We start from the raw sequence: 26,408 nt of genomic DNA, 5'->3' as shown, positions 1-26,408 counted from the left end.
ATTTTATGCTTCTAGGCCTACACTTGAATATATTGTCCCTGGATGTCCTGTTCTTTGTTCTATTTCTAGTCTCTGAATGATGGATGCATCGACTTGTTTGCTTGGTGTCACTGCTCGTAAATCGTTGTCTCTAAATTGCATCAGTCAGTCATCCAAAACAAAAAAAAACTAAAACGTTATTGCTCAATGTCACCAAACATTTCAAGTGGACCTTTAAAACATTACGGTCTGTAGTGATTTGCAGCATTAGACAGATAAGGCTAATTTGATCATTCTCTTTATCTTGTAAAAACAGTCATCTTTCGAAGATGACAGAAATGGCTGCTTTTTTTCTCTGGTGGAAAGGTCAGGGAGAAATGCATCACGTCCAATCCCTCTGGCTATTCCTGAAAAACTCATCTGTATTCCCCATGTGCTGTGATCAAAAGCCCAGCAGGGGCCAAAGGAGGGGGAAGTGGAGGAGAGTCACTCAAGATACAGAAATGTCATCAGCATCACAGGGGGGATGTCAGTCAAGGCACCTTGACCAGGAGGCAATTGAATTGGTTATGACAGCTGTTGTACCCTATCAAAGTGCCTTTTGCAACACAATGTCTTGGTTTAAAAAAAAAGAAACAAAGAAAACAAATTTGCAAGATTAGATACAGCAGAATCCCCAAAACTTACATTTATGAAAGCTTGAGAATACCTTTTTTTGTTAGTTAGTTAGTTAGTTAGTTAGTTTCTTGTTTTTCATAGTAAAATACAAGAAAATGCAAATTGATTAAATGATACAGCATGTTTCCTAGAGTAACCTAGAGTACCAGGAAAAAAAGCCAGCATTTTTAGTGCAACTCTTGTCTCAGGTATAAGCTGTACAGTTTCCCTCGCTTTTCATAAACATGTTACTAAAAAAAGTATTAAAAGAAAAGAGAGCGACTTCCCTGCATTTCCCTACGAGACAGTATTTGTGGCAGAGGAGCCATATTCAAGCTTTCACAGTGTACTCTTCATTGCGACACTAAAATTACCCCCAGAGCTGTTTCTTTTTAAGCTTAGAAAAAACAGATGTCGTCACACGCCTCATCTAGCCCAGTGGACAGCACCCCACTGACCCCACACCTCTATAATGGACTCAGCACAGAAATATGAAGCCCTAGACTTGGGGGCACTAACCCTGAAAGTCAGCATTTCTGGGTCAGTGCCGTTGCGCCAGCAGAGCTCAAAGGACTATCCACTGATGATGCTCTTTGTAATGGATGTAATGGCCTTTACTATAAAGCTGTGCACATAGGATTTAGAGCTTTTAGACAACAAACTAATATTGAGCCTCATTTAAAAAAATGTACTTGTGAGCAAAATGTGTGATTCCAGTGTGTATTAATGAATATCTTAATTTGCCACAAAGAGATTTTATGAGGCTTTTACAAAGCTTTGTGACCATGAACTGTGCCTGATTACCTTAAGACTCCATCTGACTAAAACTCCCACTACATGAACTTCTAAAGGTGAGATCTGACTCTCTGGCTTCAGTGAAAACCCATAGGACTGATTGTTGCTCTGTCCTTGAGAGTCACTATACGACTCATCTGTCAGAAAGGATTTAAACACAGTTCCTACTGCCCCATTGAGTGGTAGAACTGACAGACATGTTCATCATTAAAATAACCACTTTGCTGGTAGAAACTGACATGAAAATGAGATGAAATCAGTGAACATGCCAAGCCTCCCAGCTTTTTCAGGACACTCATCGAGGCACCACACACCACAAGTTGATAAAGCTTACCAAAAGCTATCAATCAGTCACATCACCACTCACTAAAATTTGATACACTTGAGAGGGATTGTAGTTGCTGTTTGTTGGGTTACCTGGCCTTGGATATTTTAGAATATAAGCCTTTGTAGTTTATCATTTCCGGAGGCAAGTAAAGACATCCGATAAAAGTTTATGGCTTAAAGTCCATCACCAAGGCCGGTTTTACACAGGCTGCATGCAAATGATCCCAGCACGGCTTTCTTTTTTTTCTTGTGGATGAGTTTATCAATAATAGAAGACTTCTCAGAAGAAGCTCTGTTGATCGTCATAAGGAGTTACATTGGTTCATTTACTAAAACCAGCCCTTCTGTGTGTGCTGTTCAGTCCTAGGATTAACGTCTAAGAAAAACTTCCTTTTTAAAGTTTGATGGTTTTAAAGGGTCTGTTTTTATAAATGACAACATTAAAATATTCTTCTATCCAAGGAGCAGATCTAATCCTTTTCAGTGCTGCTGTGAATTAACTCATGCTTATATGGTTTCATATGACTTCTAGGGTGTGCATAAAATGCTTTAAAAAGACTAGAGGTTTCGTTTTCACAAAAACTTAACCAAGATTTTGTCAGATTAATTAATTAATTATCACTGGTTAGGAAGGTTACTGAGATCCCTATTGTTAAGGTGAATTGTTTGTCATTTTTATGTATACCATTTGTACATAGTTTTAAGGGATTATTTCTGTCCTCCCCTCCCCAGATCCTTAAGATTCTGGGAGGGGGCCGGTAGTGTTTTTTATCACAGGAACACCCTTGTGAAGGTCTGTTTGATGTGGGGAACAACACCTATGATCAGTTTTAATAATCGCGAGGAGTCCTCTGAGTACTGTCCAATCCACATGTTGTTCAGTGCTCGAGCATTGTGTCCACTGTATCTGATATCTTTATGTTTCATAAAGACTCATTATGAGACTCATTGTTTTTCAGCTCCAGTCGACACAAAATACTCTACAATGACAAACACAGCAACAGACTTTTTAGCATTTTATTAAATCTAAAGGACAGTTGTATCCTTTTCAGTTCAGATCCTTCACTTTCACTTAGTGCCTGGCTAAAACACTTCTGGCATTTTTAAGAGTGAATCCTATACTTGTATTTTCAGGTCTTCAGAATTACTTTATGCCGTTCTACATTAATCTTTCCCTTTATGACTAGTCTCCTGGTCCATATTGTGGAAAAACATCCCTACGGTGTGGTGTTGCTGACACTGCGATGACTGTTGGGATAATAATAATAATGAAGTGATGCTCACACAAGCTTTTTGAAACTGTGGCCATCTGACTAAAGGATTTCACCTTTACTGTTGGATACTTTTTAAGGGCTTTATAGGAAACTCCTCATGGGCTGTGATACAGGGAGGATTGGCTTCCTACCATCCATAAAAAAGAACAAATATTTCCACAAAAGGATTGCTGGGATGCCTATCACATTGACAGTGATTCCTGGTTGGTCACCTGATGAAGGCCCTTTGCCACAAAAAACTGTGTATAGCTGAGGAGCAATACCATGTTAGTAAACAATTCACTCAATATCATGGCTCAGTTTTTCACTCTGACATATATAATGAGTTGTGAAACTTTATATAGTTATATCCCATTAATTCAGTGAGGCACAGGTGGACTCAGATCAAGCATCCCGTGGATCATTGTTAGGAAAGTGTGCAAAACAGTCCAAAAACAATAATCTTTGCTTTGTCATTGTGGAGTTTTGGTTTGTAGGTTAATATGGAAAACATTAGGTATATACATTCCAAGGTCAATTTAGGATAAAATAAAATGTAAAACTTAAATTGAATGCAAATTGATTGAATTAGATGTGTGTGCATGTATCTGTGTGTGTGTGTCAGGTTTTATAACACATATTTTAAAAAGTAAGAACAAAAGTGATGATCTGCAAAATAACAAAGAGGAGCTTCAATCCCTTGTGCTATAGATTTTTGCTATCGATATTGCTGAAGATATGAGGTGGAGCTGGAGAAATGCTTTACTTGCACAGTACAAAGAGAGAGGTTCAGCTGATTCAAAACTCGTGTGTTTCTGCAGGGGCAGCAGCTAATGGACTTGGAACACAAGTTAACTGTGGCCAAGGAAGAACTGGAGAAGACTGCGCTGGATAAGGTGAATAACACAGGGGATGGGGTGTCGCCGATGAGCGATGATGAGCGAATGAATAAATTATGTGAAGTAATATTAGTCTGCATAAAGACCTTTTTTAAAGAGTGGATATCTAATGATGAAAGTAAGTGCAGAAGTTTAATAGCATGGTTGTCATAGCAATTTTCCCATCACAGTGTTGAGCTTCAACACATTGAACACATGCACCAGATTTATTTTGTGGGGGCATTATTATTATTATGGATGTGCTAAGTTGAATGAGTGAAAATTGCACGGGGAGAAAAGAGCTGATAAAGGTGATATTAACATCAGTTAAGCCAATAGTTTGCCTGTCTATTAGTATTGATGAAAAGCAAATTATTTTTAAATACACATTACTTCATATTGCTCTATTGACTTCTTAATCTTTACGTCTTGCCTAACGATGCCTTCTAGCTTTTCTGAAATCACTTTAAAGGATGTGAGCAAAATGGCTCTAATGCTTAAGTACAGTAAATTTCTCATGTGGATGCAAGGCAGTGTGAGTGATTCAGAAACCGTCTTGTTTGTGTGTAATCTTGTTTGGGGACAGGAGTCTCAGATGAAGGCGTTGAAGGACACAGTTCACATCTGCTTCTCAGCCGTCCTGCACAACCAGCCCAGCAGCAGTCACAGATTTCCCACCTCCCCCACCCACTTGTTCAGATACTCATCGCTCATCAACAGCTCTAGAGTCACCTTTCAACAGCCACATGCCAAGGTAATTCAGAATTCATTGCAGAGCTCCTTTATTTTATTTAATGTTTTTCAAAAAGGTGAACTAGATATTGTAAAATACAACTTAAGAAATAAGCATCTAAAAATTAAAACAATACTACAGCATTGAGTTGTCCAGCTAAGTTAATACCATCTATTAAAGTTGCAGATGGGCTATACTGATAATGGTTGCTGCCTAACTCCAACATTAACCTTGTGTTTTATTATTAGCCATAGTCACTAGCTGCTACTTTAATGATAACTTAACAGATGGCTAATAGTATTTAAATGGCTAACGTCAATGTGTGCACTGGTCAAGATTTATTATAACTGTTTAATACTTAAGTGATGCAAATCTTCTCAAAATTCTTCATTAACACCGTCAGTCGTTAAGATCCTTTGCCAGATTTGTTGTGCTACTCTTCATTTGTTCAGCTGATAGTGAGGGGAGGGGCGGTGTGCAGGCACCTGCAGTGTGTCATGTAGAAGAGGTGAAGATTGCACCGTTGCTGTCATACTGTTACAAATTAGTATCCTACCCATTAACAATTTTTAATATCGATTGTGTGTGAGTATCAAATTTCTTGAAAATCCTACTCTGTACATATGCTAGTTCCAAGTTCAACAAGTTCCTTCACATTTGCAGATCTTTCCCCCCACTATTATCCATTACCATTATTATCATTATTACCATTATTATCCATCCTCATTGCTGGAATGATTAATAGTGCCAACTTTCAGTATCCTACTTTTAATTTTTACTAGTGCATGTTTACTTTTCTTGATTTTAAACTCCCTCAAAAAACATTAAAACAGTCAAGAACACTATTACACTAAGAAACACTAATACCTAATTATGGGAAGTCATATATAAGAAATTTATATGAAAAATTACTGCATTTAATTGCTTGCATTTTACATCGTCTGGTGAGGAAACTTGCACTTACAAAAACATTATTATTATTCTTTTCATATTTTCTTTTTTTTTTTCCTGATTTTGATGCTAATCAACCCTGATCTTTGTCAGTTGTTCTTTTATGTTTTGATATGAATTCAGTCCTGACAGAAGTTATAAAATCAAACTGCTAGATCAACTATCTGTGCTACTCTGAGACTTTCAAAACAGATTTTAGTACAACATGGTCTTGAAAGTATGTTTTAAGCTTCCACTTTTGCTATTATAATTCAACCAGAATCACAGTCTTCTAATGAGGTAATGGTGCTAGTAGTTTTTACACCTATTATCAAAAGAAATCAGAGCAACAACATTTGTAACATGGAGCCATGTTCTAATCATGGCTGATTGCATTGTTGGAACGATTTTGTCCCAAGGCAGCTTCATTCACAGTAGTCTTGAATGAATAATTCAGGCTGAATACAAAATGTAATTCTACGGCCCTTTCATGTTACCAGAAGCATGACCAATGGGCCTTTTTCACAGCTGACATTTTGACTTGCCATATCAGGAAAGGCGCAGGTGTAATTAATACCATTAACAATGGCTGTGCTCCATTTAAGTACATCACCAGACTGTGTCAGAGAGACAGTATGCAAAATAATAGTGCCCTGCAACATGCCAAGTAAAGGAAAGTGCAATTGTTGTTTGGGTTTGGGGTTTTTTCAGTCTTATTAGTTACATCAGTTGTTGCATGGGTTTCCTGTAGATATACACTGGGGGATATAATTATTTGATCCCCTGCAGAATTTGTAAGTTTGCTCACTTTCGAGGAATTGAACAGTCCCTATTCTTATGGTAGTTTTGTTTTAATAAAGAGAGAGAGATTATCAATCAGAAATCCAAGAAATAAAAACACTTCCCATAAAAGTTGCAAATTACAAATTTGCACTTCAGTGAGTAAAATAAGTATTTGATCCCCCACAACTCAGTCAGAATTCTGTCTCCCACAGATTGGCTATGTGCCCATCTGGCCTGCACAAGGCTAGAATGGGCTACCAGACCATCAGCAGAAGCTTGATAATAAGAGGACAACTGCTGGTGTGATTATTTAGAAATGGAATAAATTTAAAATGCCCTTTGTCTGAACGTCTCTGCAAGATCTTGCCTCATGGGGTGAAGATGATCGTGAGGAAGGTAGTGGGTCAGCTCAAAACTACATGCGAGGAGCTTGTTAACGATCTGAAGGCAGATAGTCCCTCACTACGCCATGATGGATTGAAATCTTGCAGTGCCAGCAAGGTCCCCTGTTCAAGAAGGCAAGTCTGAAGTTTGCCAGTGAACATCTAAATGATTCAGAGAAGGCTTGGGAGAAAGTGCTGTGGTCAAATGAAACCACAGTCAAGCTCTTTTGTATCCCACTGTGTTTGGAGGAGCAAAAAAAGACGCACATTTAGGTTATGGAGTGGCCTAGCCAGTCACCAGACTGCCATCTTATAGAAAAACAGGGGATCAAATCAGTATTTTCCCCACTGTGATATGTTGATTTACAGTACAGTCCATGTAGTGTATCTGTATGTAATGAAAATGGCTTAGACTTTGTCTTACAGTATGCAATCAGTTTGATTGTCAGTCCGAACACAAATATTACCATTTCTTCAGAAAAGTAGGATAAAAATGAGATAAGTTTGCTTTGCAGAGCCAAAAGTAAAGTGGAAAGAAAGTTGGATTTGGGATATGCTTCTGTAATGGTGCAGTATAATTTTCCCTCTGACTTTCCAGATAAGATAAAGCCGGCTGCAGTTTTTTGCCTCTTCCCTTTGTGTAAACACTTTCAAATTGAAATTCATTTCACACAGAAACTTAGTGACATCATGGAATATAACTCTGTGCCAAAATATTCACCTCACCGCACATCAGAGCATGCATAATGCACTGTCTGCAATATGAATTTAAGAGTTAGGCGATTATTACCTTCTTTTCAAGTGGCTATTTGTCAATCTGATGGCCCGAGTATCACTCTCTAGAGAGAAATAGCACAGGAAATAATTACTACCAAATATAACAGTTGGGCAAACACACTTCCAGAGGTTGTTCAGAATAATAACATGTCTAAATCAAGCGGCAGTCTAAATAGTTATGTCAGTCTTTGTATTCTGTTCTATAGATTTTGAACACTACTATTTTAGGGTTTTTTGGATGTTGGACTTGTTCTATATGAAAATTATTAACTCAATGTGACACAGTCTTTGTTTGGAGCCTCTTAAAGTCAGGGTCACAGCAGACTCAACTAAGGGCTCAGGATTTAATCCTTTTTAGGAGTAAAACAAGGTGACTTCCAAGAGGATTCATTCTACAAGTAGGATTATGCTTTTTGTGAGGATATTGTGTCTTGTTTTCGTACTGAACCACATTTAAAGACTAATGACAAGTGTCAAATTGCAGTTATATTTTGTTCTTTAAACATTCCTACAAGTATTTTTGTGGCTCTGTGCACAAGAAAAAACCCCCAAAAGATATATAACTCGCATACAGCTGAATATACAGATCGGTTTTATTTCTTGAAAATATACTTTTTTATTACCCATGGCTGTTTTACCCCCTATCAAGCAGCCATGTTAACTTCAATCAGAGATTGTGCTAGTTCTGATTTCTGAAAAGCAGTCGCTGCAGTCACTTTGAAATCATCAAGTCGGCCACAGCGCTGCTGTGTCTTATCTGCCATGATACTGGTGAGCAATTCTGGCTTTAAGAGGCTTTTCTCTCCTCAAAGCAGTCACAATTTACTCTGTGTCTCTATCGTGGGTGCCTAAGAGATTTGACATGCCACTTAGAGGATTTTTTTTTAATCATGCTTCAGTAATACCATCCACGCCAGTGCCATTGCAGTACCTTTGCTGTGGCATCATATAAAACAAGATTCTATAATTGACACTTCCTGTTTACACCCTCCTTGGTCAAAATAAAAGGATCTCATCTGACTATGCATTCGCCCATATCTGCCTTTCAAACATACAGCCCAGTACATTCAAGTACAGGAGCAAAATCAGCATCATACAAAAAAAAAGACAAGTACAGGAATTTCAAGAAAGGTGTGGGTTGATTTTTTTTATGCTAATGAAGTTTTTACTTCCCCCTTCATTAGCATAGAAATAGCAGCACTTCACTTGTGAGCAGTTGCTGGCTTCATTATCTCCTGTTGCTGTTGTACACTTGACGGGCTGTCTGATAAATCTCAGCGTGCCCTCACAGTGAAAATTACTGGGGTGCTCCATCTGTCCACTCCGCCTGTATATGTAGAGGTGGGTCAGATCCCATTTAATTCAATGCCAAATTTAACTCATATTACGCAATAAGAAAAAAAACACATACAGTAGCACTTACAGGGCATAAAAGAGACAAATGTTCCACAGCTGAGGAGACAAATGTCGAGAACTTAGCTCTAAGAATAATTTAGCATTCCTCATTGTTGTATCTAACAGCATGAAATCACTTGGTTAGTGTAATTGTTATTTATTTTACCCTAGGTTCTTTTGTAATTTTGAGGCATGTATAAGATTGTCTTATTGTAGCTTAGAAGTGCAATACATAAAATAACTTATTCTAGAAGGGATCCCTGCTGTTTTGCAGCTGTTTCAAGTTTTTCATTTCCTCAATTTACTCTTAATCTTTTAATCCATGTAAAGCAGAAACATGTGTCACTCCAAGAGACAATCTGTTATTAAACAACCAACCAAATTTGAATGCTTGGGCGATTGTGGCTCAAGAGTTGGGCGTTCACCTTGTAATCGAAAGGTTGCCGTTTTGAGCCCTGGCTTGGACAGTCTTGGTCGTTGTGTCCTTGGGCAAGACACTTCACCCGTTGCCTACTGGTGGTGGTCAGAGGGCCCGGTGGCGCCAGTGTCCGACTCGAACAAAACTTTGTAAAACTTCCTGGGGATGGTCACATTTACATGCTGGTGCTCATTACCAATGAGGTTCTTTGCAATATCAATCCAGCTCTGCTCTAAATAAGAAGAATATATTAAAAAATAAAAACATTAAAAAGACCTGCTACACTATCAAGGTATAGGCATTAGTTGCTATAGGCATATCCTAGAGGAATCCAAGTGCTAATGCGCTTGAGTATTTAAACAGGTTTCTGTTATGGGACGGGTCATTCTAGGGACGCCTGGCGATTGTGTGATTCTGACCCACTCAGAAAGAAAACAAGTCTAATGAAAAGCAACTTAATTGTGTCAGGGCCAACTCATTAGTATGCTAAGTTTAAAAACAGTTCCTTACAGCAGAGTACACTGACAGCATAATGGTGTACTGTTGATTAATTTAGGAATGTCTACAAAATAGATCTGTCCTAAATACCTTAAATGGTGTATGTTTATTCCGTTAATTAAAGAAATGTGAATAGTTCTGAAAAATACACTATAGAGTATGCTGAATGCTATGGATGACCAAGGACGGTATAACTTTGCATTATGTGAAAAATTACAAAAAATAGCACCAAAGAGATCACATATAATCACATATCACAAATAAAGAGATCACATATATTCAAACGCTTGAATTTCATCAGCACATTTATACTAAAATCTGCTTTGTGTTGCTTAAGTGCAGGGATGTTTGTTCAAGCACTCTGTGACACCACTTTGAGTGTCACGCTCGTAGTTTGAGTTACCGTAATGGGCCTTAAGCTCTGTTAGACACCACAGATAAGACTCTCTCAGACCCTGCCTGACACACACACACACACACACACACACACACACACACACACACACACACACACACACACACAGCTCTTCGTGCTGGTGAAAGATTCATTAGTGTGAGGATGCAAAGATCAGCAGGATTGAAGTGGATGTTGCTTCATATTTAACAGTCTTGGGGAGAGAGCCAAGTCTTGTGGTCTGATAGTATGCAATTTTCATCAAAGTAATGGGAGATGATGTCTTAGATGCTCAGAGTACTGGGCTGGAGGAAAATCAGGCATTTCATTGCCCTGCTCTAAGCGCTTACTATTTACTTTTATGATTGTTTCCTTGTCTATAAAAATTATACAGGATATCCATCTCTCCCAGGCAAAGACTAGACAGTAGCGAGCTGACAATCCAAAAACTGCGATAGAATCAAATTTGTGTTCTACAAAAGGAAAAAAAAGACCCAAACAATGTTGCCAAAAACCCACTTAGGTAAGTTAATCTCAATAATAGTTGCAAATAATCACAACTCAGCATATTTGTTTGTGTTCTTTAACAGTCACTGTTCAGCTTTCTTTTCACCTTTTGCTTAATTTCACTCCATGTTTGGTTAGGCAGGCTCACAGTGAGCACCACTGAAACCTTTATCACAACAAGCTTTATTAATAATTGAATAAATATATTTCTATGTATATCCAGATGCCTTCAGAATGATATAACTCATGTATGTCCGTGGCGTTATAACAGAATACGCTACAAAATTAATCAATTCAAATTGGTAATAAGAAATAATTTGTTAATTAGTATCTATTTGTTGTAGAACTGTTTGCTAGCATCAAATTAACATGCTATGAAAGTTTAACAACTTATCAAATAATATGATATGTAGTATTGTAATATTATAAATGGTGGTTATTATGAAGTGTTACTTGGAAAACTGCTGCTTTTAAGCACTAAGGCTCTGCTGAAAAGTCAGGGGCCTTATGGAGAGACAAACAGATGGTAAGAATGGAAAGTGTGGCTGGTTCTGACAGATGCTGTCAAAAGTTGGGGAATTGTGTATGAAATGTTCACCCAAATGTGGTCACTTCCACAAGTAATGTCAGTTCTCCTGAACCTGCCTAAAAAGATGTTGCTTCAGCTGACACAATAAGAATGGCGTTTGACATTGACAGGTTAAGATTGCTTATGTTCATCTTGCAACTGTCTTGCTTTACGCTCTCAAGAGACCACGTTTGACCCAGTTAAAGTGTACTTGTCTTGTGCAGAAGACTAGCTGCAGAAGACAGTCAGACTTTGGGAGAAAGATCTGGTATAACAAGCCTAATTAATATTTCAACCCTTGGTCCTTACCAGACAAAATGGCATGATGAGTGAAAAGATGGTGTCTGTATCTACACGAGTGTAGATCCTAAGCTTTTATTCAAGGGGTGAAAGAAATTATTATGAAGTGATAAACTGGAATCATTGTTAAACACTGCCTGAAGTCTGGATCTCCTGAACATGACCAAAGAATGGATTTCCTCATTTGTGATGCTTTGCCCTGCCTTTAGTGCAGCCGTCTTCAGTTGCTGTTTGTTTTTTTCTCCACCAAATAAAATCAATGCAGCTGCTTCTGTGATCTATGGTCACTGGAATCCATGCAATTCATCCATGGTCATATCCTCATATAAGGATCCCCAATGCCACATTACCTTCAATTCCAGAACTTTTATCTCCATAATTATTGAAGAAATAATGGAATCCTCTGCAACTGTCCATGAAGCTTTTGAGTGTTATATTTTGTCCCATGAAAAGTGGGGATGTACAGGGATGTATAGGGAGTACAGCCATTTGTGCTGTACTCTCAAATTACAGCTAAGAATCTACACTTGTAAGCTTATTTTTTGGCTTCTAAACACATTGACAGTGTGATGCAAGATTGTGTTTTAACAAATTAGCTATCTGTTTATTTACTCCTTTAACCACAACCACTTCTTATAATTTTTTTCTAAGTGCCTCTTACTTAAAGCAAGTATGTAAAATTTTTAAATGTTCACCAGATCAGTCATATTATCCAAAAACAGGCTATAAATCACATTTGAAATGACATCAGGAGTTTAGTGAGATAATGAGGAACATTAATATTTTTATAGTCTAGGTTTTTGCTTTTTCCTGAGAAGTCATTTCCCATAAGACCATACCATTATTTGTCAGTATTTGAATGAATTCCTCTGTTCAATAGCAAAATGATGACTGTCATGTAACTCTCCAGAAACCCGTATCAATTTCTATTTACTTTTATTTTACTTTTTTGCTTGTTTTTGTGTGTTTTTGCCTTTTGGACTCAAGCACTACTGATTTTAAAGTGCATCAACCTTGCAAAAGTCATGTTTTCTATGCGGACATCGTTTCAGGTGGTAGCGATATGAATTGCTCTACTACCTCCAGAGAAAACCTTTTCATCTCTGACTGTCCGTCTTGTTTTCCTTCCTCTATCTCAGAATTGCTTTGGCTCTGTTTGCAGTGGGTCACTTCACTGAAACATCATTGTTGATCATGTGCAGGTCTCATAGTATTAAATCCCAAATCTACCTTCTGAACTGCAACTACTTCTCACTCTGAGGTGGTCTGTGTATTCCTATACAGACATCAGTGGTATTCTTGTTTGAAGGTCCAACATCTGAGACTTCAGAAAGATTGGTAAAAGCTGTGTATTTATTTATTTATTTATTTAGTGTCATAACATATTCTGATCCTAACAATACTATGCAAGTATGATGGTATCCAGTTACTGTACATATGAACACTTAAAAGCTTAAATTACACAGTGCCTCAGATTTATTATCTATTTTAATCTAAATAGAACCCTAACTTACAAAATGAACAACTATGCAATATTAAATATGACCTACGTTTTGGAAAACTGAGAAACTTTTGTTTGTTTTGTCTTGTAATAAATTAAATTGAACATAACTACACAAATAAAATATATGTTTAAATATGAAATAAACATATATGTATTAGAACTACTAGGTTTTGAAGAATTTCAAGAACCTATTTGCTCATGTGTTTTTAACCCCAAGTTTATATTTCTGTTTTGCTCTGCAGGATATCTCCAAAGTTCAGAGAATTGTCACTGCCAGTAAATCACCCATGAACGTCAGTGTCATGAGGAGAGAGAATGGTGGAGCCAAAGAGTGCCAGATGGAAAAGGTGAGCCTTTAGAGTAATTAAAATACAGTGGCCTCTCTAATCTGACTTTCAATTGTTCACTAAATTCATAATCAAGTCCCTCATCAAAAGTCAAAGAACTCGCTTTTGCTCCAATTGTCCTTAGTGGATTCATGAATTACAAAATTTTATAGAAGGTCTGCAACAAGTTTCAACTAAATGATGCATCTTTAGTTAGGAGTTTTGGTGTAGCTCAGCAGTAATTTGGTTTAATGAAATTAGACATTACTAAAGGAACACCATGTGCTGCATGAAGACTAATAACACAGTTTTACATTGCTTTGGAGATTGAAGGTGACCTATTATGTTTTTCTTTGTTATGGGTCCTACATGCTTAACTCACTTGACTCTTTATAGCTCCATCCCTTCAGTCTAGATTACTTTTTTTATCCAGTCCAAATGAGATCCCAATATCCTCGTAGATCTTAGTGACATGGATCAGTGAGTCGATCCATGTCACAGGGATGACTCACTGCTGATGTCATCCCTGTACAGGATGTAGCTGATGACTGATGATCACTCCACTTCTACTTTTAGCAATATGCTGGGTTAGGGGATTGAAGCCAATGCAGAACAGTAGTGTTAACAGTGCATCACTTTGGTATATTCCACTCTTGATTATGACTTCTGTGATTGCCAGTGGTCTTCCACAGCCCCGCTGAGTTCCTGTTGAACATCAGTAGTGTACTACTAGTGTTGCATTGTGCCAAGCAATATCGATGTGTGGCGTATTGAGTCATAGGCTTTCTAAGCTATGCTCATTTGTTGACTCAAATGACTTCTCGGTTTGGTTCCTGTGATGGTTTAGAAGAGCTTTCATGTTGTGGAGAATCAGGTAATTGTAAGTTAGATGGCCCTTGTACCTTTGTGGGGATCCTTCATGATCAATGCTGTTTTGCCCTGTACTAACCAGCCCAGATGGGTACATGCTGTTATCAGCCCACTTATTGCCTTTATCCCTCAGTCACGGAGGTTTAGCTATGAGCACAGACGTCTGATCCACCTTCAGTTCAAACCTTCAATTTATAACAGGGAGTTTGTTTTGAGAAAGTTTGGTTCAATGAGTGCAAGGGAGCTAAAACAACTTGTTTCAGGCAGTGGATGAACTGAGCTAGTGCGGCAAGGCCCAGTAAAAAATCAATAAGGATTATTTTTATCTGTGAATCGTGCAAATCTTCTTAAATAGAGTCCCATATAAATGTGCATTTGTAAATGAGCATAAGAAGTCCATTTTAATGAGTTGAATAAACTGGCAGTATTGATTCGGTGCTTTTCTTTTTGTTTGTCATTTTAAACTGGATATTCATACTGAACTATGGGTCAATCAAAATGCAATTCTGAAATCATGATTTGGGCTGTAAGACATGTCTGTACATCGGTTTAAGTAAATTTAAGCAAAATAATGAATACAAAAATACCTTAAAGATTAATTGAGAAAGAAAATGTTTTTTGTTACATCCTTGAAACTCACTAACAAGGTAGTGCGTTCATTTGACCTGTTATTACATGGGAAAGTACTGTAGTTGCAGTGATCACAAAATTTGCACATTCACACTTCAAAGAGCTCTTCACTCAGAGCCTCATTGACACTTTGACAGCAGTTATTGAGGAAGGAGAGCGTGGAGCAGTCACTGACCTCTCCTGTTCAGATTTTTTTCATGAAGGACTTTGGTACCTCAGACAAGAGACTTGCTTCTCCAAGGTCCAGGCAACTGTGAGCAGTCAGCTATGAGGGAGGCTCCAAAAGACTGCTTCCAACAATGTCAAAATCAAGAGGCTCCGAAGAAGCAGAGGAAGTAAACAGAGCCTGTAAGGATTTTTGACAAGTGGCTATCAAGAACTATTACAGGCATAAGTTGATAGACTACAGGAGACAGGGGAATAGTGAGGAGTGCTGCCCTGGAAGGAAATTGCCCTGTGTAGAAACTGTGTCAAAGAGATTGTTCCTTAATGAAATTGTGCCAAAAACAATGTTCACTGGCGTCTCATAATTGATTATATAATTTTGGCAGGGGCGTGAAAAGGGAGAAACATGCTGATACAGATAAGAGGAGACATATTTGAAACAGAGACTCGTGTTTGCCCATGATCATTGCTGCTTTTCCCCCTTGTCCTTTTCTCTCTGTGGGCGGGGAGGAAATGAAGAAAGACAATTTGTATGAGCATGTGTAGCTTGCAGTGTGTCCCTGGTTTGAAAATGAAATGTGATGGCCTTGCTATACTTTAACAAATTACCTATGTTTTATAGACAGGATTGACATTCAGCTAATACAAAAAGTACTGCTGTCAGCGCTAATCTGGTTAAAATGACGTTAACTCCATAACTGCATTGATGCGGCAAATCTCCGTTAGCGAGTTAGCGTGGATCGTGCATGAGTGGGGCTGCAGGGCGTCATCGTGTTTACGAGCTAATCACGCTAACACGTTGACACCATGCACCCCCATGCACGGGGAGCGCATTAATGCAGTTATGGCGTTAACGTCATTTTAACAAAATTAATGCTGGCAGCACTAACAAAAACATCACAGTTGGTGTAAATAATTACTATTTTAGTACTTATTATAGATTACAACAATCATTCATTTTCAACAATCAGCAGCTTCAAATAACTGCTTTCTCTTTTTTAACAACCAAGCTCTTTATATTTTGAATAATAAAATGTTAATTGACTAATAAATAAATACTTTTAAACATTTAAAGTGCACATATAAGGCTACGTTTCTTTCATAATGAGAATAAGATAAGCAGCTTACTCTGCTTACTCTGTGGTTGTTGAAGTCAGTGATTCCTTGAAGCTTATTTGTAAAAATAAGAGGTTTATGAATTTGACTGATGTGAGTTTATTTATCTGTTTTCACTGAATACATAAAGCTGGGACACTGTACACTGCTACATCAGCTTATCACCCTATGTAATACAATATATCTGTCTGGCAAAGAGGTATATTTTTTTCATCATCATTTTAGTTACTGTAATGAAAAAATAAAGTTAGGCTGACTGGGTAAATAAAGTATTCCTCATCTCATCATCATCTCATATTGTCCTCATATTGTTCTCCTAGACTGGGAGTGACTGCTTCCAGAATCAGACGGAGGAATCAGCTCCAGAAAGCAGAAAGCTACCAGAGCAACAGCAGGTGTGTGTCACGGGATTTATATGAAAATATGAATTTATATGCTGACATATTTTTCATTAGTACAGTGAAGTTTTATGTTAGTTTATTTTATTGGTTTATCCATTTAAAAGTTAATTCATTCAATTTCAGTCCTAATGCCATTTTCTTTATATCGAAGGTATACGTGTTTAAAATTTGGTCAAAGACCAGTCAAGTCTTTTGCAAAATAACAAAATTCTTAATATGTTGCCCTTGTGCACCATCACAGTGGTGTAGAGCAGCGGTCCCCAACCTTTTTGCGCCACAGACCGGTTTATGCCCGACAATATTTTCACGGACCGGCCTTTAAGGTGTCGCGGATAAATACAACAAAATAAAACTAGTACTGGTACCAAAAAAAGAAGATTTATTCATAACACACGTGAAAAGACCCAGGAAAACCAAGTTAACGATAAAAACGATAACAAAATAACGCTTTCACACCTCAGCCTCAACTCTCGCGGCCCGGTACCAAACGAGTCACAGACCGGTACCGGTCCGAGGCCTGGGGGTTGGGGACCGCTGGTGTAGAGAGCCCTATCACCCTCACCCTAAAAGCCAAGATGTGTTTGAAGTGCAAAAATTCAGCTTTAACAAAAGTACTGTATTAACTACAGTCATCTTTTGTTATCTAGAGTCTACCATTTTCACAGGATATTGTTCAATTATGTCCAAATATTAATGAATCTGACTGTATACAATGCACTTTCATTTCACAATGCCTCTGTCAGTGCGCCCCAGGGTGGCTGTGGCTACAATGTGGCTTGCCATCACCAATGAATGGGTGGATGACTGGATTTGTAAAGCGCTTTGGGGTCCTTAGGGACTAGTAAAGCGCTATATAAATACAGGCCATTTACCATTTTACTAGCAAGTGAAATACATATATTATATAATTACATAGTTTATGACAAGATAGTGTAGCAGCTTTTACCCTGTCATAGCTTTTTGACAATAATTTTTGGATTATCCTGCAGTGTAATCAAACAGATGGCATGACAAGCCATTTTCAAACGACAATATGGAAAGAAAGGCAACACAGATGTAGCTGACACATTGTGACGACATCCTTCCTGACAACTACTAACTAAACAAACTGATTTAGCTCTGTATATAATGAAGTACATCCCAAAGACATCAAATGAAACACAGTTGATGATTCATCAAGACACAAGCGAGACACACAACATCTACATCACATTCCTAAAAAAATGGAGAAAAAAAGCAACCAATCCATAAAAATCTATTATTCAGTGTGCCAATGTCACCTACAGTATGTGATATTCAATGTCCTGTCAAAGTCCATGCTTAACTGCCTCCCTCATCCTATTATTGAATTGAGTCACACCTGTTTGGTGGTGGCAGATGGTACAGCAAAACAATGCATCTCATTTCAATGCAGTGCAATACTGTGTAACTGAGCAACTGTCTTGCATTCCAAGTGGCAGCAATCCATTTTTAGACACGCAGAGTATTTGCAAACAAATACAAGAATATTGTAAAGGAGACAAATGGGCTTATTTGACTTCTCAGGTTTATTTTGTGCCAGAGAGATATTCTGTGAAAGTTTAACAATTGTTTTCTTGTGTAGCAACGCTTTGGACTATGTCCCTGATTTATAGCATTATGAGATGTAATGCTATTTCGATTTCGATTTAATGTAGTGAACTTAATCTAGGATGTTACTTGTTAGGGGAGTCAGAAGAATTCCCCAAGGCAAAAAAATTTAACTGCAAAAAGAAATCCTTGTTAGGGCACAAAGTACATTTTTAATCCTAGTATTGTTTTCTTTGAAAAAGAAGAAATGCAGGAAAACAGTAGCAAGGTTTTCAGCCATCACCATCAGGTCGGTCTAATGACATTGTAAGACGTAATGGTTATATAGTTATGATCCTTCTTAGATCACTAATTGCGAAATTTTCATATTGTGTTGCAGTACCAAATGTACAATAGACTTTTTTCCTTCTGTCAGTTTTTATCCCTCTTGCACAGCACTTGCCATACATGGTGTAGTAAACAGTTTGATTAGTAGTAATTTGCATTCCAGTCTCAGTGGATCAATCTGCATTTAGGTGCTCTGTATTTCTGTCACTTCTCCACCTTCATTACGCGTTTTCATGTTCGATTTGTGGCAACTGAGAACCCAAGTGTCATTTCTCCTTATGTTCAGATGTTTTTGAAAGAAAAAGTATTTACAGTCTTGTACCTGTTGTGTTTGGTACAACGCCGCAGTAGTTATGAAAAAGAAAAACAAGGACACACTTTAGGTGAGCTATATTGCACAACCCTTATCTATAGGGCGATAGTGGCTCAAAGTGTTGGCAGTTCGTCTTGTAACCGGAAGGTTGCTGGTTCAAGCCCCGGCTTGAACAGTCTCTGTCTCTGGCAAGACACTCCGCCTACTGGTGATGGCCAGAGGGGCCGATGGTACGATATGGCAGCTGTGGCTACAACTGTCTGCCCCAGGGCAGCTGTGGCTACAACTGTAGCTGCCTCCACCAGTGTGTGAGAGTGAATAAATTGTGTATAAATGCAATCCATTATTATTATTGTTGACTTAGCCTCCTCTGGCAGACTGATGTGGCCTCGTCATGCACAGAGTGACAGAGCAATATTAAGAAAAATTGCAAAAGTGTGCCCTTTAAACTTAATGCAATGTATCTAAATTTCAGATTATGTTTAAACACATCAATAACTTCATTGAAAAAAAAAAGTTGGTTCATTTTCTTTTTCTTTTCTGTGTTCCTATAGGTCAAACATATAACTTCATACCATTTTAGCACATGTTGACATTCTTAAGCAACAGAGCATATTTCAGAAGTACCACAGCATGAGTAATGTTTGTGTCTGACATTCCTGAATTCATTAAAAATGTGCAAGTGGAAGCACGCCAGCTGGAATATAAAAATCACAAAGGGTGATAAGGAAATGATAAAAATCAAGTAAGGCATCTATGCAGTCATTCAAATAAACAGCTACTGTTTATGATTCAAAGTGAGGAAAACATTAGCAAAAATATGTTTTAGGCTTCCAAAGAATTCCTTCTGCTTCCACCTAGTTTGCTAATAATGATGTTATTCAATCAGTGGTATGTGTTTAGTGGTGTGTTTTAAAGTAAAGTATATAGCTACTGATTTTTCTGTTGGATGTATCTGTAGGCAAAAATAAATAAATAAATAAAAATCTCACAATCTCCATGCAATGTAAATATATTGTCGTATGGTTGTTTATTATTAAGTACAGAGTCAGGATGAATCAGAATAAATTCAAAAAGGTGGAAACATTATTTCAGATTTTTTTTCTGTCCGTCAGCCATATTGTTGGCTACATTGGCTTTAAAGCAAAACTATGAATGTCTGCTTGTAGGGTGACATTCATAGTTCTGCTACTGACAAAGCTCTTGAAAGTTTTTCCAAAAATTGACCGTCAACTAAAACTACTGGATGTTCTTAAGAGAGTTCTTGGTGGTGAAAAATAAGATACACACAGTAAAAAATCACAATCTTGACATCAAAGTGGGTGGAAAGAAATCACAAGAGTGCATTAAGTGAGGAATCATGCCTGCAGATGAACAGATGAAAGGAAGCATGATTGATTCTCATCCACTGGATCAGATATATGATTCTTTCAAAAGTGCTTTGAATCAAAGTTTGAAAAAAAAACTAAAATATTTATCTATCTGTCTATGAATACAATATGATAATTACGAAGAACCATTTTTATGCATGCTGTAAGTCTGTCAAAGCACCTCCAAAATGATTGGTTTGATGGCCAATTCTTGCATGCAGACAACCTGTTTCCACAAAAGCTCAGAGATCCATGCTAGCCACTGTACTATAGACAAAATGCCAGCTTACAGGCTCTTCTTGAAATGGTTTTTGCATAGTTCAGAGTTGGGCATTGGGTCATTGTCTTGTTGTAGCGGGAAATTGGTTGCAATCAAGTGGTGCTGACAGGGTATGACATGACATTGCAAAATGGAGTGGTAGCTTTTCTTGTTCAAGATCCCATTATCCCATCTCTTTGCTGGTAATCAATCTTGCAATTTATCACCAGCAGAGCAACACATTTCTCCACCATTCTTGACAGATGTCAAGCACACCTCCAGCATTTTTTCATTTCCTACTCTCAATCTTCTATTTGACCCAAACACCTTAAGCTTAGTCCATAACACTTTACCTCCTGCCCACTCTCTATGTTTTCCCCATCCTAATCTTCTCCTTTTATTAGCCATTCTCAGATATGGCATTTTCTATCCTAAGAGACTGAACATGACTGGCTGAGGACGTGTGTTTGATTTTACAGCTAGAAGTCATCTGACAAAATTAATACACATAAGTAAAAATAATATCACAATGAGAAAATTAGAGATAAGAGAATGTTTTTCTTCTTTTTTTTCCACACAATACACAGATTTAGACTAAATAACAGCATGGAAATATAATACAGTTCTGTTTAGTGTTTACTGCCGCTAAACAGAATAGAACAGAACAATGCCTGTGGATGGAGAGCAAGAACAAAGCAGTATGCCCAGTTGTTTATCAAAAAAAGTTGCTAGATTTAACACTTAAAAAAAGTTGTCAAAGGATTCCTCAAGTCTAGGAACAAAGTCACTGAGTTGTCAAAAACTATGTGAACTGAAGCATGCTAATCACTCCTGTGAGTCAGGGGAACGTAAGATACCAAGCTGAGGTGCTTTTCATGTCCACATAAAAAAAAAACCCCAAAAAAACCCTATTTATCCCAAATTTAAAAACACTATGGAAACAAATACTTTGATATTGATATTCGTGTCTAAAATTGGCCAAACCCACTTTAAACAAGCATTAAATTATATGGTGATGGAACAAAAGAGTTTATTCTGATATTAGCATAGAACCCGAGCGTATATCATGGGTTCAGTTGAGTTGTGATTTGTATAACTGTGTCACTGTTACACAGTAAGTTGTACAATTGATTAATTCTTAATGTACTCTGCAGAGTTTTGACCTTCAGTTTTTCAGTGTAGCTGTGTTTCATGTGAGTAGCCTCTCTGTTTTGCAAGTAAAGACGATAAAGCCCGAGTACAAGTAAGCAGGCTTTGTGATCCAAATCTCGGAGACGATTCAGCCCTAATCTGCATATCAACAGTGGGAGCTGTTAATCAATCAATCAAACAATCCAGGATAAAAAGATACCAAAAAACCTACAAAAATTTGGGATTTTTTAGTAAAGGTTCCCAGTACCTATATGCAGGTTTAAACTGCAGGATACACTTTGAAGTTCTTTTGTTCACAAAAAAAGCATAAATATATGCCTTTTTTGTGTGTGTGTGTGTGTGTGTGTGTGTGTGTGTGTGTGTGTGTGTGTGTGTTTGAATTTGCTGGTGCAACTTTACAAAGAAGCTACCCAAATGCACTTTTTAGTGACTATGTAGCTGTGGATGTGACAACCAGCAATTACACTATGGTGAATTATTATGTTTGGGGAGGACGGGCTGATGCAGGCCAGTAGCTATCAGTCTTTCAAAGGCAACTGATGCAACTGTGGTAGCATATAAATAGGACAGATGCTAGACAGCATAAGGACTAGGACAAGTAGAGAGAAGCACTTTGAATATAGGAGCATAGCAGCAGTCATCATATGAAAGACTTGCCGTGTTTTACTGTTTAAATTTTCTTTGTATTTCATATAGATTTAGGGGGTATTTTCTGCTAAGATTACAAACCACCATATGCCTACTATTGAACACCATTGTGTCAGTCTTGCCTCATTATTATTCTTTATCTTCTGAACCTAACAGGAAAAGAGCCAAGTGCAGAGTGGAAAATTCAACACAAAGCCCACACACGACAATGACGAGGCAGAGGGAGGCAGCAGCAAAAAGACAAAGCCCCATAAATACAACTGAGAGGACGGCATATCAACGGGAGCACAGATCTACTGCATTGCCTGAAGGATCTTTCTAAGAGCACATACTCGCACACTTCTACAAAACGCATGCACACACACACACAGAGACACACACTCACTTTTTCGACACACATGCACACATGCGCATATCAGCATCGTTAGCAAGAGCTGAGACACTGGAATTGTCAACAAATTTCAAACTGTCATCTAAAAAAACCTCCATAGAAAAATGGCATGCGTTTAGAAATTTTTTTCAAAGGTAGCAATGGCACTGGTAACTTGTTTCATGATCGTTCATTTGTTGTTTACTTATCTGAGTTTTGTTCCGAGTGAGGACACTGCTTTCTAAATGTGTGATCTTTCTAGAAAATCCCTTTGCACTGGTGAGGTCTGACACTGTATCCTGTGATAAGTATATCAATTGACAAATAAAAAAGTACTCCTACCACTACTATTACTACTACTACTACTACTACTACCCAACTTAGAATATTGTTTGTCACTCATTGTAGCAAGGTTAATTTACTCCTCCACATTTTGAAATATAGAGGCTCAAGTTGGCTGGCCAACTGTTCAACATTTAATATTTCAGCACTCTTTCTGCCTTTAACACTCCAGAGGCAAAGAGCCAAAGACTCACAATGGGTCGTCTCCCTGAGAATGTGCCATGCACTGAGTAGTAACTCCTAGCTACATGTATCTGTGTTATCTGACCTTTCTGTGTCCTTTCAATAAACTGTAATTTTCAGTAAATGTGTGAAGAATAAATGGTTATTTGTGGGAAAGAAATTAGTGAGTATGTTTGTGATTAACGGCAGAAAACATTTCGTATTGCAAAGAAAGTTCTGGTTTCACGCCCTGTGAATATGAACTGCTCGAGGTCGTGGGAGACATCGGTTGATATATTTAATTGGTTATCGAAACAGTGTATGTACCTTTTGGATTATAAACATCTAATAATAAATATGAACATATTTATATCAAAAAAGCGCACTTGAGGTTTTCTTCAAAGAAATCCTACAGCTTTATTACTCATAGCCAAAAAAGGGGTTTTTTTTAAAGTAACTTTCCCATGGACAGTTATGTCTCAAGCACAAATGTGGCTGGGTAAAAATGGATTTAAATTCAATAAAGCTGTGCTTATGTTAAGCCTTAGTGATTTCACTTTCAATATAAATCAGAAAATAGGGGAGGGGAAACAAGAAAATGAAAACAACTGAAAGTTCTCATGAGGTTCATGAAAACAGCCAGAGTTACACAAAGAAGCTTGTAAACAAAGAGGAATAGTAGAATTAAGACGTGCAATATATATTTTATAAAAGCCACCGCCAACATCTCACTGTCTCATCAGTCATGGTATGCAGTGTCATTTTACAGTATCGACTATGGTATATCGCTGTCAGCATTTCAAAAGCTTCCACATGTTAAGCATCACTCTCAAATGCTCATACTATATTGTTAACTATAAAAGCACATCTGTGGCTCCTTTAAGGGCTTTGGAAGCTCACAACTGTGTTAAGCAGCTTTATGGTCACAGCATCCCCTTCATGTGATACTTGGCTATCATCACCGAATACAACAGTGACCGTGCTGGAAAATGTTAGCCGACAGGTGGAGAATGCTATTTTAAGACGCACAATCCATCTTTTCTGTAAGTTTGACAGCTTTTCCCAGGTCGACTCTGTGTCTTGCTGAGAAGAGAAGAAAAGAAAAGGACCACTGCCAGGATTAGGAGACCAAGGGTGCATCCTGCTAATGGTGACATTACACCTCGGAGCCAACTGTTTCCAGAACATTGGAAAGAAGAACTATGGTAAAGTTTTCCTATCAGACAGACAAGCCTGAGGTTTGATCAAAGTGGCATTGGAGTGTCTCTGTCATATTCTTTTTACTGCCTCCTATTCACTGCTGATAATGATGTATTTTTCAAGGACAAAGAGTCAGATTTCATTCGTTGCTGACCTAGACAGGGAACCTATTCTTACATCCAGCCAAAGAGAACTGTTCAATGTGAATACAAAGTATTGACTGCTGTAAAGTTAATACAAATTTACTTTACTGGGTAGAGATGTTGTAAGAGATTATGAAATAAAGGTAATGGAATCCCACACAGTGTTAGCATTAAGCTTTGTCCTTGAGTTCGCTACATTCTTTCTAGTTAACAAAGCTTTATACAATTAAAAAAACACATCACTGTAAGACAAGACTGTTAAAATATAACTCTTTACAATCTTTGATTTTCTAGGCTATAGATGCCAACCTAGAAATTCTTTTTAAAAGCACCAGTGTTGGGGTTAACAAATGAAACTCTGAGACCATAATGCAGGTTGCAGGTCCAGCCTGTCTGTGGAACTTGTTTTTCCTCCGTTTGTTGAAAATGTGCAGATACCATTTGCCTGCTGGCTTTTGTTTACATGTCCCCAATCATTGGAACAAATGACGCTGCAGCAGGCCTATTGTTGTACCTGCAATAACAGTGGTCACTCCATATTTTGCTGTTTAAAAAAATACACCATTTTCAAAATAAGCTGCCAGCATATTTAAACTACATGGACTATTGATTTGGGTCTATGGGGACCCCTACAGTAATTCATTTGACCCAATATAAAACAGCTTAAATAAACACACAGTCAAGCAGCCCTGAGACATCATTTCTCCAGTGTGTCCAGGGTAATACTCATGGACTTCTTCCCAGTAGGTCTGAAACACCTCTCCAAGGAGGTGCTTGTGAGGCATCCTGGTGAGACACCTGGACCACCTCAAATGGATCCTTTTGATCTTGGAGGTATCCTTCCCAAAATACCAGTGTTCTCACCCTGTTTTTAAGGCTTAGTCTAGTCACCACTGAGAGGAAGCTTATTGCAGCTGCTTCTATCTGCAGTGTCATTCTTTCTGTCACTACTCAGAGCTTGTGACTATAAGTGACAGTAGGAACAAAGATCGACCTGTAAGACTGACAGGTTCACATTCACACTCAGCTGATGCTGTGTTAATCCATCTGTCAGTCTTCTATTCGACTCTTCACTCACTTGTGAACAATATTCCAGAATACTTGAACTCCTCCACTTGGGGTACGAGTTAATTCCCGATCTGGAGTGGGCACTTCGTTTTCTGAGACCCAGAGCCTCAGACTCAGAGGTGCTGACTCTCATCCCAACCATTTTACAGCTGGCTGCTAATTGATCCATTGCTGTAGGACAGGGAACCTAGAAATTCTGCCCATAAATATTATAAACAGACTCACTGACAAAGGGGAACATGGTGGAGATCAGCACACACTAGGAATGAATCTGACTTATTGCTGACAGTTCAAACTAAGTTCTCACTATACTGTGGTTCTACAAGGATTGTAAATAATGTGTAATGTTTCTTCTTTAAAAAATAGGACCTAACTATTGGGCAAACACTGAGTAAATAAATAGTTCCATATTCACCAGGTTTTTTTCAGGTCCTCTTGTTCCCATGTTCTCTTATAAGTTGCTTATAAAAGATGGGTGTAGCTGCTGTAATGTGAACCCTGTTTTCTCAACATTACCATTTTCTACACTATTATACTGTTTTTTGGGTGCGGAATATTTTGGCAACTGATTGGAGGATACATACTAGCATGGCAAGTACACTTTTTATTCTATATTTTTTGGATAGTGCATCCAAAGTCTGTATGGGTGCATTACACAAATGCCAATACACTTCTTCCATGTCAGCAAATAATCACAGATTATTGATCACTGGACCTAAGAGCTGGGAAACTTGGAAACTAGGAGCTATGAGAAACCCCCGAAACACAAAAAAAACAGGAGCACGAGAGTCCAGAACCAAACCAAAAACAGGCCAACACAAAACAAGACCATTCACGAGTCCACGGTAAAGTCCGGGGGTCGACCATGCACACAGCAACGGCGGCGACGGGCAAACAG

General features: G+C 38.0%; 1 protein-coding gene across 1 annotated transcript in view; it reads left to right on the top strand.

The window, feature by feature from the left end:
- Positions 1–26,396, top strand: part of luzp2 (leucine zipper protein 2) — a 143,040-nt gene extending 116,644 nt beyond the window's left edge. Inside the window, exons 8-12 of the mRNA XM_005930814.3 lie at positions 3,833–3,907; positions 4,476–4,643; positions 13,322–13,426; positions 16,507–16,581; positions 22,382–26,396. Of these exons, the coding sequence (XP_005930876.2) occupies positions 3,833–3,907; positions 4,476–4,643; positions 13,322–13,426; positions 16,507–16,581; positions 22,382–22,489 (531 nt within the window). The 3' untranslated portion in view covers positions 22,490–26,396. The remainder of the gene's footprint in view (positions 1–3,832; positions 3,908–4,475; positions 4,644–13,321; positions 13,427–16,506; positions 16,582–22,381) is intronic.
- Positions 26,397–26,408: the final 12 nt, after the last annotated feature.

This window comes from Haplochromis burtoni, unplaced genomic scaffold, assembly GCF_018398535.1.
Source record: "Haplochromis burtoni strain Fernald_Lab_line unplaced genomic scaffold, NCSU_Asbu1 Contig_135, whole genome shotgun sequence".
In the NCBI taxonomy this organism is placed as follows: domain Eukaryota; kingdom Metazoa; phylum Chordata; class Actinopteri; order Cichliformes; family Cichlidae; genus Haplochromis; species Haplochromis burtoni.
The sequence above is the reverse complement of the archived record's forward strand: the minus strand, read 5'-3'. Positions and strand labels throughout refer to the sequence as shown.